The sequence below is a fragment of the Bos indicus x Bos taurus genome, chromosome 25 (genome assembly GCF_003369695.1).
Source record: "Bos indicus x Bos taurus breed Angus x Brahman F1 hybrid chromosome 25, Bos_hybrid_MaternalHap_v2.0, whole genome shotgun sequence".
NCBI lineage: Eukaryota > Metazoa > Chordata > Mammalia > Artiodactyla > Bovidae > Bos > Bos indicus x Bos taurus.
Window position 1 is genome coordinate 28060702 of NC_040100.1, and position 16393 is coordinate 28077094.

Consider the following 16393-nt stretch of genomic DNA (forward strand, 5'->3'; position numbering starts at 1 on the left):
CAATGGATGTGAGGTTTCCTCGAGGGGGTGAGACTGTTCTGAAATTCATTTTGGTGATGGCTGCACAAATAAAATACTGGAGTATTTCTAAAACTCACTGAATCATATGATGTGTGAATTATATCTCAATAAAGGCCTTATTAAAAACCACTAAGAGTCGGACACGACTGACCGACTTCACTTTCACTTTTCACATTCATGAACTGGAGAAGGAAATGGCCACCCACTCCAGTGTTCTTGCCTGGAGAATCCCAGGGATGGCGGAGCCTGGTGGGCTGCCGTCTATGGGGTCGCACAGAGTCAGACACGACTAAAGTGACTTAGCAGCAGCAGCAGCACCAGGGGGACTTCCCTGGTGGTCCAGTGGTTAACACTTTGCTTCTAATGCTAGGGGTACAGGTTCCATCCCTGCTTGGGAGCTAAGAACCTACATGCCTTAGGGCCAAAAAACCAAAACAGGAAACAGAAGCAACACTGTAACAAAGTCAATAAAGACTTAAAAAAAAATGGCTCACATTTAAAAAAAAAACAAAACCCCAAACCACAAGGACTCCAGCAAACTCTCACCCAGAGGAATTAAGCTGTGCAATCAGGCTGTGGGCCCTCCCCCCCTGACATTCATTGGCTTCCCAACTGCAATGAGAACAAACCCCAAACTCCTCACGCTGAAAGACCGGGACGGGTAAACCCCTCGCCAGCCTCATCTCCCACCCTTAGCCCTTGCCCACCATGGTGTGGCCACACTGGCCTCTTCCCTGTTCCTTGAACAGACTGAGCTCATGCCGGGCTGAGGCCTGTGCTGTCACCTGCGTCAGAACACTGCTCCCCACAGAGGGAACCCCGACCACGCTGCCCGAGGTGCCTGAACCCCCAAACTCTCCAGCCCCTTGCCCAACGTGCTCTCCTTCACAGCACTTAATGCTGCACAGAACCATTTCCATTGGCTGACTGCTGCCTTTCTCTCCCACTAGACTCTGAGCTCTGTGAGGGCAGGACTTGCCTGGATCTTGCTCACTTCTGTCTCCCCCAAATCTAGAACGCTACTAGTTTAAGGGCCAAACTACATCCCCCACCAACTAAATTCATACATTGAAGTTCTGACCTCCAGTACCTAGGAATGTAACTGCACGTGCAGCCATGGTCTCTGGATGTTAACTGTTCACATGAGCTCCTGAGGATGGACCCTAATGCTATATAATTGGTGCCTCATAAGAAGGGGAGATCTGGAGACAGACGCACACAAAAAGAACACCATGTGAAGAGGAAGGCGGAACTGGCTGATGCTCCTGCAAGCCAAGGAATGCCACAGAGCGCCAGCAACCACGAGATGCTGGGGGACAGGCATGGCACCCTCATGGCCCTCAGGAGGCCGCCACCTTGATCTCAGACATCCAGGCTCCAGGGCTGTGAGACAACACACTCCCATTGTTTAAGCTAGGGGGACTCTCATTACAGTAGGCCTAGGAGAACAACCGAGTGCTAAACACATGACTGAGTGCTCGGTGAACACCAACTGAATGACTAAATCAGTGAATGGCAAATAGCTCTCTTAGTGCTCAGCCGCATTCACAGAGACAGGGATCCGCCTGCCCCTGGCACATGAGGGACAAGACCCCGTTTTTGTTTTAATCTTTTAGTTTAGCCACACCACTTGGCAAGTGCGATCTTAGTTTCCCAATCAGGGACTGAACCCGAGCCCCCTGCAGTGGAAGTACAGAGTACTAACCACTGCAGTGCCAGGGAAATCCCGGGACGAGCTTCTTGTAAGCCTCAGTTTCCTCCCCAGTGGACCGGGCACCACCATCTTCCCTCCTTCATGAGAAGCTGTGAGGAGTGAGTGAGCCAAAGTGATGACCCCTGTCAGGGACACAAGCCCTGGTCAGCAGTCAACACTCACTCACTGATGTGCGTGTCCTCACATCACAGACACCCGATGACAACTCTGCCCACGGGAGTTGTGCAACGGGACAGTCCTGCAGCCCCAACCAGGGGGGTGGGGGGTGGGAGACAGCCTATCTGAGACCTGCCTGGGGACTGAGCATGTAACAAACACGCCCCAGGGGCCCAGGGAGTCTGTAATTAGTTCCTGGAAGAGGGAGATCACAGCAGGACAGGCGATCTCGCTTTAGTTCCACTCTTTTTAGCAACAGCTGAAATCAAAGCAGAAAAGGCATCAGATGACTTCTTTCCTCTCTGTGTAAGGCAGGTCAAGGCTCCTGGAGGGTGGGGGAGCACCAGCAGAGGATCCGTTCCAGATGCCCATCTGACATAAATACAGGGCAGCCCGCAGGCCAACCGATTCCCTGAATTTCAAACCAACTAAAGGAGAGAATGGGGCTTCCCTGCTGGCTCAATCAGTAAAGAAACTGCCTGCAATGCAGGAGACCTGGGTTCAATCCCTGAGTAGGGAAGATCCCCTGGAATAGGAAATGGCAACCCACTCCAGTATTCTTGCCTGGAGAATCCCATGGATAGAGGAGCCTGGTGGGCTACAGTCCATGAGATTGCAAAGTCACGCACAACCCAGTGATTAACACACATACACATAATAAGAGAGAACAGGATTCTTAGACACCTCACCCTGTTTGCTTCAAATAAAGACAGGGGAAGGCCCCAGCCCGGAATTCAGAGCATGCTCTTGTGAGGACAGAGCAGGTGTGGTGGCTGAGAAGCGGGCAGGTCTACCTGAACCTGCCAGATGCCACATGCGTAGGGTATCAGGGGGCACTCTTCCCAAGAAAAGTAATAGCAGCAGCTGTCACTGGCACTGTGCCAAAGGCTCCAGTAATCTAGCACATTCAGGCGCCAGAAGGTCGGGTCTGTTTTTCACTGCTTCATCAGGAATGGCCAGACATCACACAGCTGGAAAGAGCAGCAGCTGAGACTGGAACTCAGGTCCTGCCAACCTCCAACCTGCAGGCTCAACCACCAGGTTTGGCCTCATGACCCGTGTCACTGCCTCAATGGGCATGAATGTGAGCAAACTCAGGGAGACAGCAAGGGACAGGGAAGCCTGGCGTGCTGCAGTCCACGAGGTTGCAAGGAGTTGGCTACGACTGAGCAACTCATCGACAACATGGTGAACGTGCCACTGGCTTCTCACAGCCTCTTGGGAGTCAGGAGGACTGTAATTATCACTACCTCCATCTTTGTCATGAAACCCCTGTAACTCCACAGGCCCAGAGATATATTGCATTAAAGTACCGGGACTTGTGTCCTGTTCTGCTGACCCAGCTCTCTAAAGTATTGGGACTCCCTCTCAATTCAGCCCTGAAAGTCCTTCCAGATGGTTCCTGAGAGGCCCTGGCCTAGCCCCCCACCTGATGCCCTCCTGAGCTTCCAGGGCAGCTGGTGGGAACTTTCAGGGGAGACCTGGGGCCAACTGGGCACCACCCACACCGAAGGCCCACACAACCCTACCGTCCTCCGGCTGCCCCTGCTCCTGCTCCGCGCTGGCATAGGTACGCAGGAACTCGGCGAAGGCGCCGTCCCGAGCCAATAGCTCCTGGTAGGAGCCCATCTCGGAGATCTTGCCGCCACTCATGACTATGATGACATCCATCTGGGGCAGGTAGCTGATGGCGTGCGTGACCAGGAGCCGTGTCTGCAGGGAGAGCGGAGACACGGCCACATTAGCGCATGCGCACAAAAGGAATCTCCCCCTACCCCCCGACCTGTACATGCGCCTGGGATGCAGGCACACAGAAGCATTGCAATCTGCAGGCTGGGAGCTGGGGCGGGGTGGGCAGGAGTGAGGGAAACAATGATCCTTGCTCCAGATTCTAGGGTCCAGACAGATATGAGTAAAATGCTGTGTGCTGTATTGTGAGCAGGTGGAAGCAAAGGGGAAAGGATACTGAGATGGGGGTGGGGGGGGGTTGCAATTTTAATAAGGGTGATGGGGGAAGTTGGTTTTGAACAAAAATCTGGAGGAGATGCAGGGAAGGAACCATCCATGTGTAGATGAATAAAAGAATGACACTCCTACGAAAAACTGTGCATGCTGTGACTTGAGTGTTTCAAGTTTCCCCACCCCCAAAAGACTACAGCGCTTGTACATGGGTATCTATTTTATCTAACTGAAAGTCTGGGAGGATGTGCATCAAACCGTTTACACAAGTTGGCAGACTTTTTCTTAAAACAGCCTAATGGTAAACATTTTCAGCTTTATGGCCCCTCTGGTCATACACAAGACATAAACAGATGGGCTGGCCATGATCCAGTAAAGCTTTATTTATGGAAGCGGATGTGTAACTTTAATACAGTTTTCCTATGTCACAAAATATTTGTCTTCAGAATTTTTTTCCAACCACTTAAAAATGTAAAGATCATTCTTGGCTGGTGGGCTGCCTACAAGACAGGCAGCAGGCTGGATTCGCTGGCCCCTGCTTTCGAGAGCAGCTAGGGCTGCAGGATGAGGGAGAATTTTTTTTTTTTTAACTTTACATCCACTCTCTGGTTTTGTTACTATGGGCATGTATTTCTTTCACAACCAAAACAGGTGTTTAATATTTAAAAATTAAACAGAATTCTTATGGGGTGCAGGGGAATGCTTACAACAGATTAAGTGGCATGCTTATTATATGTGTGTATGTGTATATATATATGCATGATGTGATAATCATATTAAAAAGCTTATACAGAACTTCCCTGATGGCCCAGTGGTTAAGAATCCACCTGCCAGTGCAGGGGACACGGGTTTGATTCCTGGTCTGGGAAGTTCCCACATGTGAGGAGCAACTAAGCCCTTGTGCCCTAGAGTCTGTTCCACAGCAAGAGCAGCCACCACAATGAGAAGCGCGCATATGGAAACTAGGCTGTAGCCAGCCAGCTCCAGGCCCTCCCCAACTACTAAAGAAAGTGTGGGCAACAAGGAAGACCCAGTGCAGCCAAAAATAACAAACAAAAAAAGCTTATATACACAGCAAAAAGACTTGAAAGAAATACAAAAATCTCTACGCAGTGGGACGATGCATAATTGTTTTTATCCTTCGTGGTTTTCTGATTTGCTACATTTTTTCCCATGGGCATGTCTTACTTTTTAATGGGAGAGGCAGAAGAAGAGCCTCTGTAACTCCCCTAAACAAACAAATTTCAAAAAGAAGAAAAGAGGAAAGGAACCCTTTCCTGCCATGTTAAGGTGTAGTAGCCGTTTTCCTGCTCAAACCTCTGTCCCTCAGCCCACGGCCACTTCAGCTGGGAAAGGAGGGCCGGCTCCTTGGGGACAGGGGATGGTGGTGGTGGTGGGGGGTACTTCCCTCGGAGACACCACCCCTATTGTTTAAGCATAAAGAAAGGCTTCTTTCTGCCAAGCGGAGGCAATGAGAACAAGACGGCTGTCCCCAGAAGGCTGCCAAGGGATGGATTTGAAAATATGCTCTCCAGTCCAGTCAAGCGAAGGGGTCCCAAAGGGGACACACCGCGACCTGACCAAAGAGCGGGGACCAGCCCCCAAGCTGCCCCCGCAGCAGGTACCTTGTTCTTCAGAAGCCCCTTGGGGCCAATCACGTTTTCAAAGATGTGCTTGCCCACGTGGGCGTCCACGGCTGAGAGGGGATCGTCGAGGAGGTAGACGTCTGAGTCGCAGTATACGGCCCGGGCCAGGCTCACGCGCTGCTTCTGGCCCCCGGACAGGTTCACACCCTGCGGAGAAACACGGCAGAAAGTTGGGCCTTCTGGGAAGCCGAGACAGGCAGAGGGGTGCAGCGGATCACCATGCATCGCCCCTCGCCTGAGGCCCCACAGGGCTGCGTCCGCCTCCTGCGGAAGGAGCAGCGGTGACGGAGCGAGATCGCGCCTGCGCCAACGTGGGTTCAAGTCCCGGCTCCAGGTTCAGCCTCAACTGTGAAACCGGCAAAGAGAAAACCCGAGCCGCCGGGTGCTGCTGAGCAGGGCACGGTCAGGAAGGTGAGGCTGGTGGCACCACACAGTGCTGGGTACAGGAAGGCTCGTGATCTTGGGGCTTCGCTCACTGGTGAAGCCACACGGTCAAGGCAGGCTGTGCCCCAGGGATGCTACAATCCAGCCTGCACCCCGCCAGCCAGCAGGAAGGGCACAGTTTGTTAATTTGAACCAGGGCACAAGGACCACAGGGCTCTCCTGCAGCAGGTAAGCCAGCATCACTTGCATATCTGGCTGGAGTCAGAGTGGACACCTGCGAAGCTAACCACCCAGCCCCTCTCCCCAAGACATGCCCACCCTCCCCCTGCTCTGAGACAGGGTCCTGGCAGCCAGGCTCATTCTGAGAGTTCCTCTAGTTCACAGCTTTTGGCCCCAGGCAGACATCAGACCCAAACTAAGCCAATCACATCCTCTCCCTCCAAAACTGGGTGCATGTGTGCCTGAGAAGTCACTTCAGTCATGTCCAACTCTGTGCAGCTCTATGGAAGGTAGCCCACCAGGCTCCTCTGTCCATGGGATTCTCCAGGCAAGAATACTGGAGTGGGCTGCCATGACCTCCTCTAGGGGGTCTTCCCAACCCAGGGACGGAACCAGCGTGTCTTACATCTCCACTAGTGCCACCTGGAAGCCCCCACATTGGTTACTAGGGCCTAAACAGGGAGGGTGAGGAATCTTCAAGTGGCAGATATATACATTTTGGAAAACAACAACAAAGCTCCGCAGAAAAGCAGAGATGAAATTCAGAGGAGGAATCAGTCCCTTCCTGAGCCCCGCCACATTCCAGCCCTTGGATTCCACACAATGCCTGTAAATTCAGTTCTCACTCAGGATTCTTTGCCACTTGAAAACCCCAAAAGCTCTAATAATTTTGTTTTTCTTTCCAAGGAACTGCAGATTTCACCCAAATAAAAGAAATAGCTCACGAAGTAGGAAAGTTGGTTGAGCCACTGGCTTGTATTAATAACTAAAAACAAGGACGAGAAAGCTCTTTAGTCGGCTCCAGACCATTTGCACACCACTTAACCACCAGGTGGCAACTGAGCAAGCCAGCCGGGCAGAGGGGAAAGCATGTGCAAAGGCCCTGAGATGGGAAGGGGCTCCGGAAGTCACTTGGCCTTTCCGTGCCTCCTTTTCCTCCACCATTACACAGGGTTAACAGTAAGTCCCATCTCCTGGGCTTGCTGTAAGGACAAGATATGTATAAAGTGTTTAGCACTGTGCCTGGCACGTAGCGATTACTCCATAAGTGTGAGCTCTTGCATTATTATGTTTATCATTAACATAATGATAATGTTTTGAAAAGGGCTGTGGACACTGGAATCACTGACACCCCTGTGCCCTGTATAGTGCCAATGGTCTTGGGACTTTTCAGTCACATGACCACAAAAGTAACATGCACTCTCTGGTTCTTTGGGTTCAACCAAGTGACTTGCTTTATGGGTAGAAAGGATGGTGTGCTTTAAAAGACATCACATTTTGTTGTTGTTGTTGTTCTCTTGGGCTTCTGCTGCTGCCATTGAAAAAGCTTCCCCCTGGGGAGCTGCTGTCCCTTCACCCAGGCCCTAGTAAGAAGCCACTGGGGAGACCTGAGCCAACCCACAGCCTGGAACTGGGCTTAGCTGGCCTGCAATGTGGAGCAGAGCCACCCAGCAGAGCCTAGCCTGGGTCACCCAGTCACAGTTGACCCACCCATAAGCAGCAAAGTGTTTAACATCATAAGCCACTGAGATTTTTGTGCTTGTTTGTTGCACAGCAATAGCTGACTGATACAGGGGCCACGCTCAAGTCTACTGACCTTCTCACCAATCTCTGTCCGGTCCCCACTGGGCAGGATTTCCAGGTCTGGGAGGAGGGCACAGGCTTCTACCACAGCCTTATAATACCGTTCCTGTAGCTGGCGTCCAAAAAGGATGTTTTCTCGGAGAGAAATGTTCTGAATCCAGGCCTGCTGTGGGACGTAGGCCACTGAGCCCTAGGTGGCAAACAAAGAAGGTGGCAGGACAGACAGACTTGGTTAACAAAATAGCGGCGGCCTACTCCCTGCCAGGAAGGCCTTACTTCACACGATACCTTCGTCACATCTATGGTTTCAACAAGAGGGAAACCAAGGCCCCAAGGACCACAGACACCAGGGCTGGGGTCAGAGTCCATTCTAGGTCAGTCACTGGCTCCAATATTGAGAGTTTGAGAGCTGAAATCCTTGTTAATGAGATTACAGTTACATATTTAATAACTATTAACGGAATAGCAGCAAACGAAATGCCTAGCCCCCCTACACTGCACACCTATATCTGATAAAATACTGCACACCATCTGTGTGCTAAGTCGCCTCAGTCATGTCTGACACTCTGCAACCATATGGACTGTAGCTCACCAGGCTCCTCTGTCCATGGGGTTCTCCAGGCAAGAATACTGGAGTGGGTTGCCATGCCCTCCTCCAGGGGATCTTCCCAACCCAGGGATCGAACCCTTGTCTCTTATGTCTCCCGCATTGGCAGGTGGGTTCTTTACCACTAGCACCACCTGGAAGCCCCCACATCATCTATATATCAACTTAAGAAATTTTTTAAAATATTTAAAATAAAATAAAATAAATTTTAAAATAAACAACAACCAAAACCTCCTGGTTCCCAAGAATGGGAAGTACCTGAATTTAAAAAAAAAAAAAAAAAATTATTTGATTATTGTTGTGGTACAGGCTAAGAGAGAAAAATATGAGACTTTCAAAAAAGTCCTTTAAAAGGAAGACTTAACCTATACTGGAAAAGAATCTGAAAAAGAATATATATACACATTTACCTGAATGACTTCACTGCACACCAGAAACTAACACAACATTGTAAATCAACTATAGTTCAATTAAAAAAAAAATTTTTTTTAAAGGGAGACTTAGTTTGAGACAACATTAAAAGAGCCCTTGAGATTTCCTTGATGAAATTTAAGCAAAGACATCTTGTATAAAAACTGTCCATTTCTAAAGTTGCTGTACATTTCCACATAATACAAGGTGTCAGAATGGCATAAGAACAAAGACTACGAGGAGGGCATTTGTTTCATGTATTTCAGTAACTGAAAAAAATATTTTTAACAAGGACTGATAGGTGAAAATAAGTTGGTCTGATAAAGAGAAGAGGAAAGAGCATTTCAGTCTGAGGAACTTCGTGAGAGGGAGGAAGGGGAAAGACAGGCTATAGGTTAGACATTTACACGTGGCCTCTGCCTGCATATCATGGGGGAAGAAGAAGTGGGCTTCAGGTTGGATACTTAAAACTAGTCTCCTCTTTGCATTTCCTGAGACAAGAGAGCGGTGGGCTCCAGTTAAGGCATTTACAGTCAGCCTATTTGCCCACCAAAATGGAACAACAGAAACAGGGTAAATAGTAGGTCTTTGTCTTGTAAATATCCTTAATAGTCTTGGCCAGGACAAAGAAAGGCAAAATCCTGTTTGGGTAAAGGATTAAGGGATCTCCACTCCCCTCCTTTTTCTGGAACAAAGGAGACACTACACATGCATGGGAAGGTTCCTTAGGGTCAAAAGTCAGAGAATAATGCCAGACCATAATAAGTCTTACTCCTCCAGAAGCCTTCACTTTGAGATCTATCTTGGCTAAGGTTCAGTTCAGTTCAGTTCAGTCACTCAGTCGTGTCCGACTCTTTATGACCCCATGAATCGCAGCACGCCAGGCCTCCCTGTCCATCACCAACTCCTGGAGTTCACTCAGACTCACGTCCATTGAGTCAGTGATGCCATCCAGCCATCTCATCCTCTGTTGTCCCCTTCTCCTCCTGCCCCCAATCCTTCCCAGCATCAGAGTCTTTTCCAATGAGTCAACTCTTCGCATGAGGTGGCCAAAGTACTGGAGTTTCATTCCTTCCAAAGAAATCCCAGGGCTGATCTCCTTCAGAATGGACTGGTTGGATCTCCTTGCAGTCCAAGGGACTCTCTAGAGTCTTATCCAACACCACAGTTCAAAAGCATCAATTCTTCGGCGCTCAGCTTTCTTCACAGTCCAACTCTCACATCCATACATGAACACTGGAAAAACCATAGCCTTGACTAGATGGACCTTTGTTGGCAAAGTAATGTCTCTGCTTTTGAATGTGCTATCTAGGTTGGTCATAACTTTCCTTCCAAGGAGTAAGCGTCTTTTAATTTCATGGCTGCAGTCACCATCTGCAGTGATTTTGGAACCCAAAAAATAAAGTCTGACACTGTTTCCACTGTTTCCCCATCTATTTCCCATGAAGTGATAGGACCAGATGCCATGATCTTCGTTTTCTGAATGTTGAGCTTTAAGCCAGCTTTTTCACTCTCCACTTTCACTTTCATCAAGAGGCTTTTGAGTTCCTCTTCACTTTCTGCCATAAGGGTGGTGTCATCTGCATATCTGCTGCTGCTGCTAAGTCGCTTCAGTCATGTCCGACTCTGTGCGACCCCAGAGACAGCAGCCCACCAGGCTCCCCCATCCCTGGGATTCTCCAGGCAAGAACACTGGAGTGGGTTGCCATTTCCTTCTCCAGTGCATGAAAGTGAAAAGTGAAAGTGAAGTCGCTCAGTCGTGCCCGACTCCTAGCGACCCCATGGACTGCAGCCCACCAGGCTCCTCCGTCCATGGGATTTTCCAGGCAAGAGTACCTGAGGTTATTGATATTTCTCCCGGCAATCTTGATTCCAGCTTGTGCTTCATCCAGCCCAGCGTTTCTCATGATGTACTCTGCATATAAGTTAAGTAAGCAGGGTGACAATATACAGCCTTGACGTACTCCTTTTCCTATTTGGAACCAGTCTGTTGTTCCATGTCCAGTTCTAACTGTTGCTTCCTGACCTGCATACAGGTTTCTCAAGAGGCAGGTCAGGTGGTCTGATATTCCCATCTCTTTCAGAATTTTCCAGTTTATTGTGATCCACACAGTCAAAGGCTTTGGTGTAGTCAATAAAGCAGAAATAGATGCTTTTCTGGAACTCTCTTGCTTTTTCCATGATCCAGCGGATGTTGGCAATTTGATCTCTGGTTCCTCTGCCTTTTCTAAAACTAGCTTGAACATCTGGAAGTTCACGGTTCACGTATTGCTGAAGCCTGGCTTGGAGAATTTTGAGCATTACTTTACTAGCGTGTGAGATGAGTGCAATTGTGCGGTAGTTTGAGCATTCTTTGGCATTGCCTTTCTTTGGGATTGGAATGAAAACGGACCTTTTCCAGTCCTGTGGCCACTGCTGAGTTTTCCAAATTTGCTGGCATATTGAGTGCAACACTTTCACAGCATCATCTTTCAGGATTTGGAACGGCTCAACTGGAATTCCATCACCTCCACTAGCTTTGTTCGTAGTGATGCTTTCTAAGGCCCACTTGACTTCACATTCCAGGATGTCTGGCTCTAGGTGAGTGATCACACCATCGTGATTATCTGGGTCGTGAAGATCTTTTTTGTACAGTTCTTCTGTGTATTCCTGCCACCTCTTCTTAATGCACACCTCAGGGGAAGACAAAGACCTGGAAAACGGCCCCCTTATAAAGGATTTAAACTTCTGAAAAGCACAACTCTCTGAGTTTGCCCACGCACCTTTTTGCAGGCACTTTTCTTTTCAACAAACTTTTTACTTTACTTGTACCTTCTGCCTCCTCTCCTGAATTTGTTCTTGACCAAGTGGGCAAGGGCTAGGGCTAGGGACTCAGGCCCTCACTGCTGGCTCCTGTGGTCCAGGGTTAGGACTCCCCGTTCAGGAAACTAAGAGCTGGCTGCCAGCTGCTGCTCACTGCTACTTGCTGCAAGCTGCCGCCGATTGCTGTGTGTGTCCAAAATCAAGAGGAACTTGGCAAGTCTGAGCAACAGGAAGGCCAGTGTGATGGGACCATGATGTGAGAGGAAGACAGGCAGGAAGGAGCCGGGGGGTGGGACGGGACTCACACAAGGCTGGTGGTCCTAGTGACAAGTGTGTGTATGTGTGTGTTAGTTGCTCAGTTCAGTTCAGATCAGTTCAGTAGCTCAGTCATGTCTGACTCTTTGCGACCCCACGGACTGCAGCCCACAAGGCTTCTCTGCCCATAGAATTCTTCAGGCAAGAATCCTGGAGTGGGTTGCCATTCCCTTCTCCGGGGTGAGGAGTATGAGCTTCACTAAAAGGGCAAAGGGGAGCTCTCAAAGACTGTTAAATAAAGGGAGGCTAGGAGGATGAGGTTGGAAATGAAACCCAGGGAGCCCAGCTCTTCATCTCCATTCTCAGATAAATAACCAAACTGCTGACTCCAATATCCTAACTTAAAGTGGCCAGACTGTCACAAAGCCTCACTGCAGAACCCACAGGTAATTCCCACAGTATGCATGAGCCCTACCAACTAAACTGCTGAGACAAAATAAACATTTTAAATACATTTCCCGCACTTTCCTTGTTTTTGTAGTTAGTTGCTCAGTTATTTTCGACTCTGTATGACCCTATGGACTGTAGCCCGCCAGGCTCCTCTGTCCATGGAATTTTCCAGGCAAGAATATTGGAGAGGGTTGCCATTCCCTTCTCCGGGGGATCTTCCTGACCCAGGGATCGAACCTGGGGTCTACACACATTGTAGGTAGATTCTTTACCATCTGAGCCACGAGGGAAGCCCTTCCCTTACCAAGGCAAAATAACCAGTCACGAATAAATCTACAACCTCATCAAACCAAATATTCACGCACCCTCACTTTTTGGTCCATCATCTCTGTATTCAGTGGTTCTCAACTGGGGGTAATTTTGCCCCCCAGGGGACATAAGTGACAATGTCGAGAGACACTTTTGGTTGTTATGACTTGTGGCTGCTTCTGGCATCTCGTGGGCAGAGGTCAGGGATGCTGCTCAACACCCCACAGTGCACAGGACAGCCTCCACAGCAGAGAATTATCTGGCATGAAACGTCAATAGGGCTCTGATTGTGGAAACCCAGGGTTAATCAAACAGAAGGCAGTGTGGATCCCACCATGATCCCGAGTCTTCTTCCAATTAACCCAGCTCATGCTGCTTATGAACCTTACTTTATAGCATGTATTTGAAAGTAATGACAGATCATTTCTTAAAACAATAGGTCCAAGAATCTTCCTGACCCAGAGATTGAACCTCTGTCTCCTGTGTCTCCTGCACTGGCAGACAGGTTCTTTACCACTAGTGCCTCCTGGAAAACCCTCGTTAGTCTGGACCCAACTATCATACACTTTCTCTAAGGCACACAGGGCTCAATGGGCATATGATCATCAGCAAAGAAAGGATTTTGCTCTGAAATGAAAACTATGGCACAAACCAGCATCCCCCAAAAGTAGACTCCAGGAGAAAGTAATCTTAAGACATAAGGAGTTGCTGTCTAGAAAACAAAGAGGTGCAGGCAAATGTGTCTGGGACATGCAGGATTAACCAAAATTAAATAGGTTGTTTTTTTTTGTTTTTTTTTTTTCCTCCCTGTAGGACTTATCAGAGCCTTTAAGTGTCCAACAGGGAAGGAATCAGAATTTGTACTATTTCCCAAGCTTGTTTGAGCCCAGGACTCTTTATTCCCTAAATAGTAAGATGAATTTGCTGCAGACCAGGAAATGCTGGTGTCAACAAAACTCTGGAAGAAAATACCCCCAACCCCAGGGAAGGGTTTTGGGGGCGGGGGACAGAGCTAAATGCCAAACAAGGCTCCTGATTCTGATGCGACACATCTGTTCACTAAGGCAGCCTCTTAAACTCTCTCCCAAGACATACTGCAACTCAGTTCAAAACACTTTGTTTTTAAAAGCAGTAAAAACAGTCTCCCTTTAGCCCCATATTAAGAATCCAACAAACACTGAGAATTTAAATAAGTCCCTTAAAAAGAATTCTCCAAGGAAATATTCCAATGACATCAATAAAAAATTTTAAGTGTTGTTACATTTGCCAAAAGAGATACACGGAGAACCACAAAGAGAAAGAACAAGCCTGAAAAAGCCATGCTTAAGGAGGCCCCGGGATGCACACTGCAGGCCGGCGATGGGGAGGGAGTTGAGGGCAGAGGGTGGACCAATGGGCATTCGTGTGTTTACTAAATACTTATCCAGTGCCTACTACATCCTGGGCACTATTCTAGGTGCTGAGACACAGCAGGAACTAAATGACACCACAATCTTGCCTTCCAGGAGGGGAGAGAAGAAGAGAACAAAAGGAGTTCCCACCTGCTTAACAAGCTCATAAAAGGAAACGCCGCATAGCCCTTTGGCCTTCCCCTTGGCAGTGAGTTACCTGGCCCCCACCCAGGCCTCCTACCTTGACAGTCACGTGTCCCTCCACCTTGTCCATCTCGGCCAAGAGTGCTGAGAGTAGAGACGATTTCCCACAGCCCACCTGGCCCACCACGGCCACCAGGGAACCTTCCGGAACAGAGAAGGTGATGCTGAAACGACATGACACACCCTGGGCTCAGATGGGGGAGCCTGGCTTCCCGACGCTGGACGGGCCCCGAGTGGGGAGAGAGGGAAGGCAGGGTTGTCTGGAGTCTTTGAGGCCTGGACATCACTCCTGCTGTTCTTACAACGAACTTATTAGTTCAGGGAACTGCCGCAGAGGCTTCTGTGCCAGGCTGGACACAGCTGCATCTTAGGAAAGACCCCTGCAGGAGCGACCGAGACAGGAGAAGGGGGCTTGAGTGGAGGGGGATCCACTTCACCTGGGGGCATGATGCAGGTGCTCAAGGAAGGGTGCGTGTGTGCTCAGTCACTCAGTCATGTCCAACCCTTTGCGACCCCACAGACTGTAGCCCACCAGGCTCCTCTGATCATGGGATTCTCCAGGTAAGAATACTGGAGTGAGCTGCCATGCCCACCTCCAGGGGATCTTCCTGACTCAGGGATCGGGCACACATCTCCTGCACCTCTTGCATTGCAGGTGGATTCTTTACTACTGAACCAATAGGGACGCTCAACAAAGAGGCCACGCCAAAACCAAGCCTAGAGGAAGGGTGAGCACAACCCAGACACCTGGAGACAGCGTGAGGAAAGGCCTATGGGTGTGAAATCACAGGCGTGACCACAGGTAGACAGGTCAATGACACAAGATGAGGCAGGGAGTGGGAGGTCAGTCCTGAAGAGGTGGGTGGGTGGTGTCCAGACCCGAGAGGGCCCCAGAGGACACACTTCCCAGCTGGAAGCCAGACAGGAGGGCCTAACACAATTGAATCAGAGTTTCAGAAACATGTCTCTACTGACATGGCCCTTTGGCAGATATAACAGTAATCGTATTGGGTTGGCCAAAATGTTTGTTCGGGGTTTTCCATAAACTGCTACGGAAAACTCTGAACACACGTTTTGGCCAACCCAACACAACAGGCTCAACACTCTGCTGACAAGATGGGCGTCACACGACATAGGACCACGCCCAGCCCTCCACAGCAGACAGCAAAGTGGAGATGGGGAATCCCACCCACTGGGGAAGGGTGGGCATGTCCAGGGCCTCCTTGGGTTCACCTATACATCAGCTGCACTTTCCAAGCTCTGCTATTATGATTTCAACATATTGGTGGAAAGGCTGATGGCTTTGCTCCCATTGTTCAATTCTTCCGTACCTGCTACGTGGTCACACTGATTGTTCTTTTGTTCTATGCTGGGAGGGGAATGGATGAAGGGGCCAGAACAGAACAGTCAGCCTAGGGAGGCAGCTCCTGTGATCACCCAGGCAAGACGGGAACATTGCACAGGTTTGGATGGAGAAACCTGGGGTCGGTGGGGGTTGACGGGTGGATATTCAATGGGTTGGTCAAGGGAGGGTGATGGGAACAAGAAGGTCTTTGAGGCTAGAAGGACAGACAGAGGGACAGAGGCACAGACAGACTACTCACTTATGAAGCAGGACAAGAGAAAAGCTGAAGTTGAAGCTGACATGAGTTAAGTTAAACATAAGGAAGAACTTCCTAAACATGCAGTCCCATCCAGGGTAGTGTTACACAGACTCGTTTCTCCAGAAAGTCTGATCTGCCCCTCCCCACATCCTCAAATAAAATACAGCAGTAATTTGGCTACTCAGTAAGGGGGCAATTATTTGGGGGCATGCTGCTGCTGCTAAGTCACTTTAGTCATGTCTGACTCTGTGCCATCCCATAGACGGCAGCCCACCAGGCTCCCCCATCCCTGGGATTCTCCAGGCAAGAACACTGGAGTGGGTTGCCATTTCCTTCTCCAATGCATTAAAGTGAAAAGTGAAAGTGAAGTCGCTCAGTCGTGTCCGACTCTTAGCAATCCCCTGGACTGCAGCCTGCCAGAATCCTCCGTCCATGGGATTTTCCAGGCTAGAGTACTGGAGTGGGGTGCCATTGCCTTCTCTGTTTGGGGGCATGGGTGGGTATAAATCTGGCCCCTAAAAATGTCCCGTCTGGCCCTGTGATGGGGGACTCCTTAAGGAAGTCTGAGATCCCCGGAGCAAGGCCTGCAGTTAGAAAGAACTCAGAGGCATTTGCAAGTAGCCAGGGAAGCAGGTCAATTCCCAGGATGCTGTGACTTATAAAAATAAGGACTGAGG

At 49.4% G+C, this 16393-nt stretch overlaps 1 protein-coding gene across 4 annotated transcripts in view; it reads right to left on the bottom strand.

The window, feature by feature from the left end:
* Window positions 1–16393, bottom strand: part of ABCC1 (ATP binding cassette subfamily C member 1) — a 152075-nt gene that overhangs the window by 30887 nt on the left and 104795 nt on the right. For all 4 annotated transcript variants that reach the window (XM_027528199.1, XM_027528197.1, XM_027528198.1 and 1 more), the window contains exons 16-19: window positions 14150–14276; window positions 7697–7873; window positions 5476–5643; window positions 3421–3604 (exon numbers count right to left, since the gene is read on the bottom strand). In XM_027528199.1, the coding sequence (XP_027384000.1) occupies window positions 3421–3604; window positions 5476–5643; window positions 7697–7873; window positions 14150–14276 (656 nt within the window). The remainder of the gene's footprint in view (window positions 1–3420; window positions 3605–5475; window positions 5644–7696; window positions 7874–14149; window positions 14277–16393) is intronic.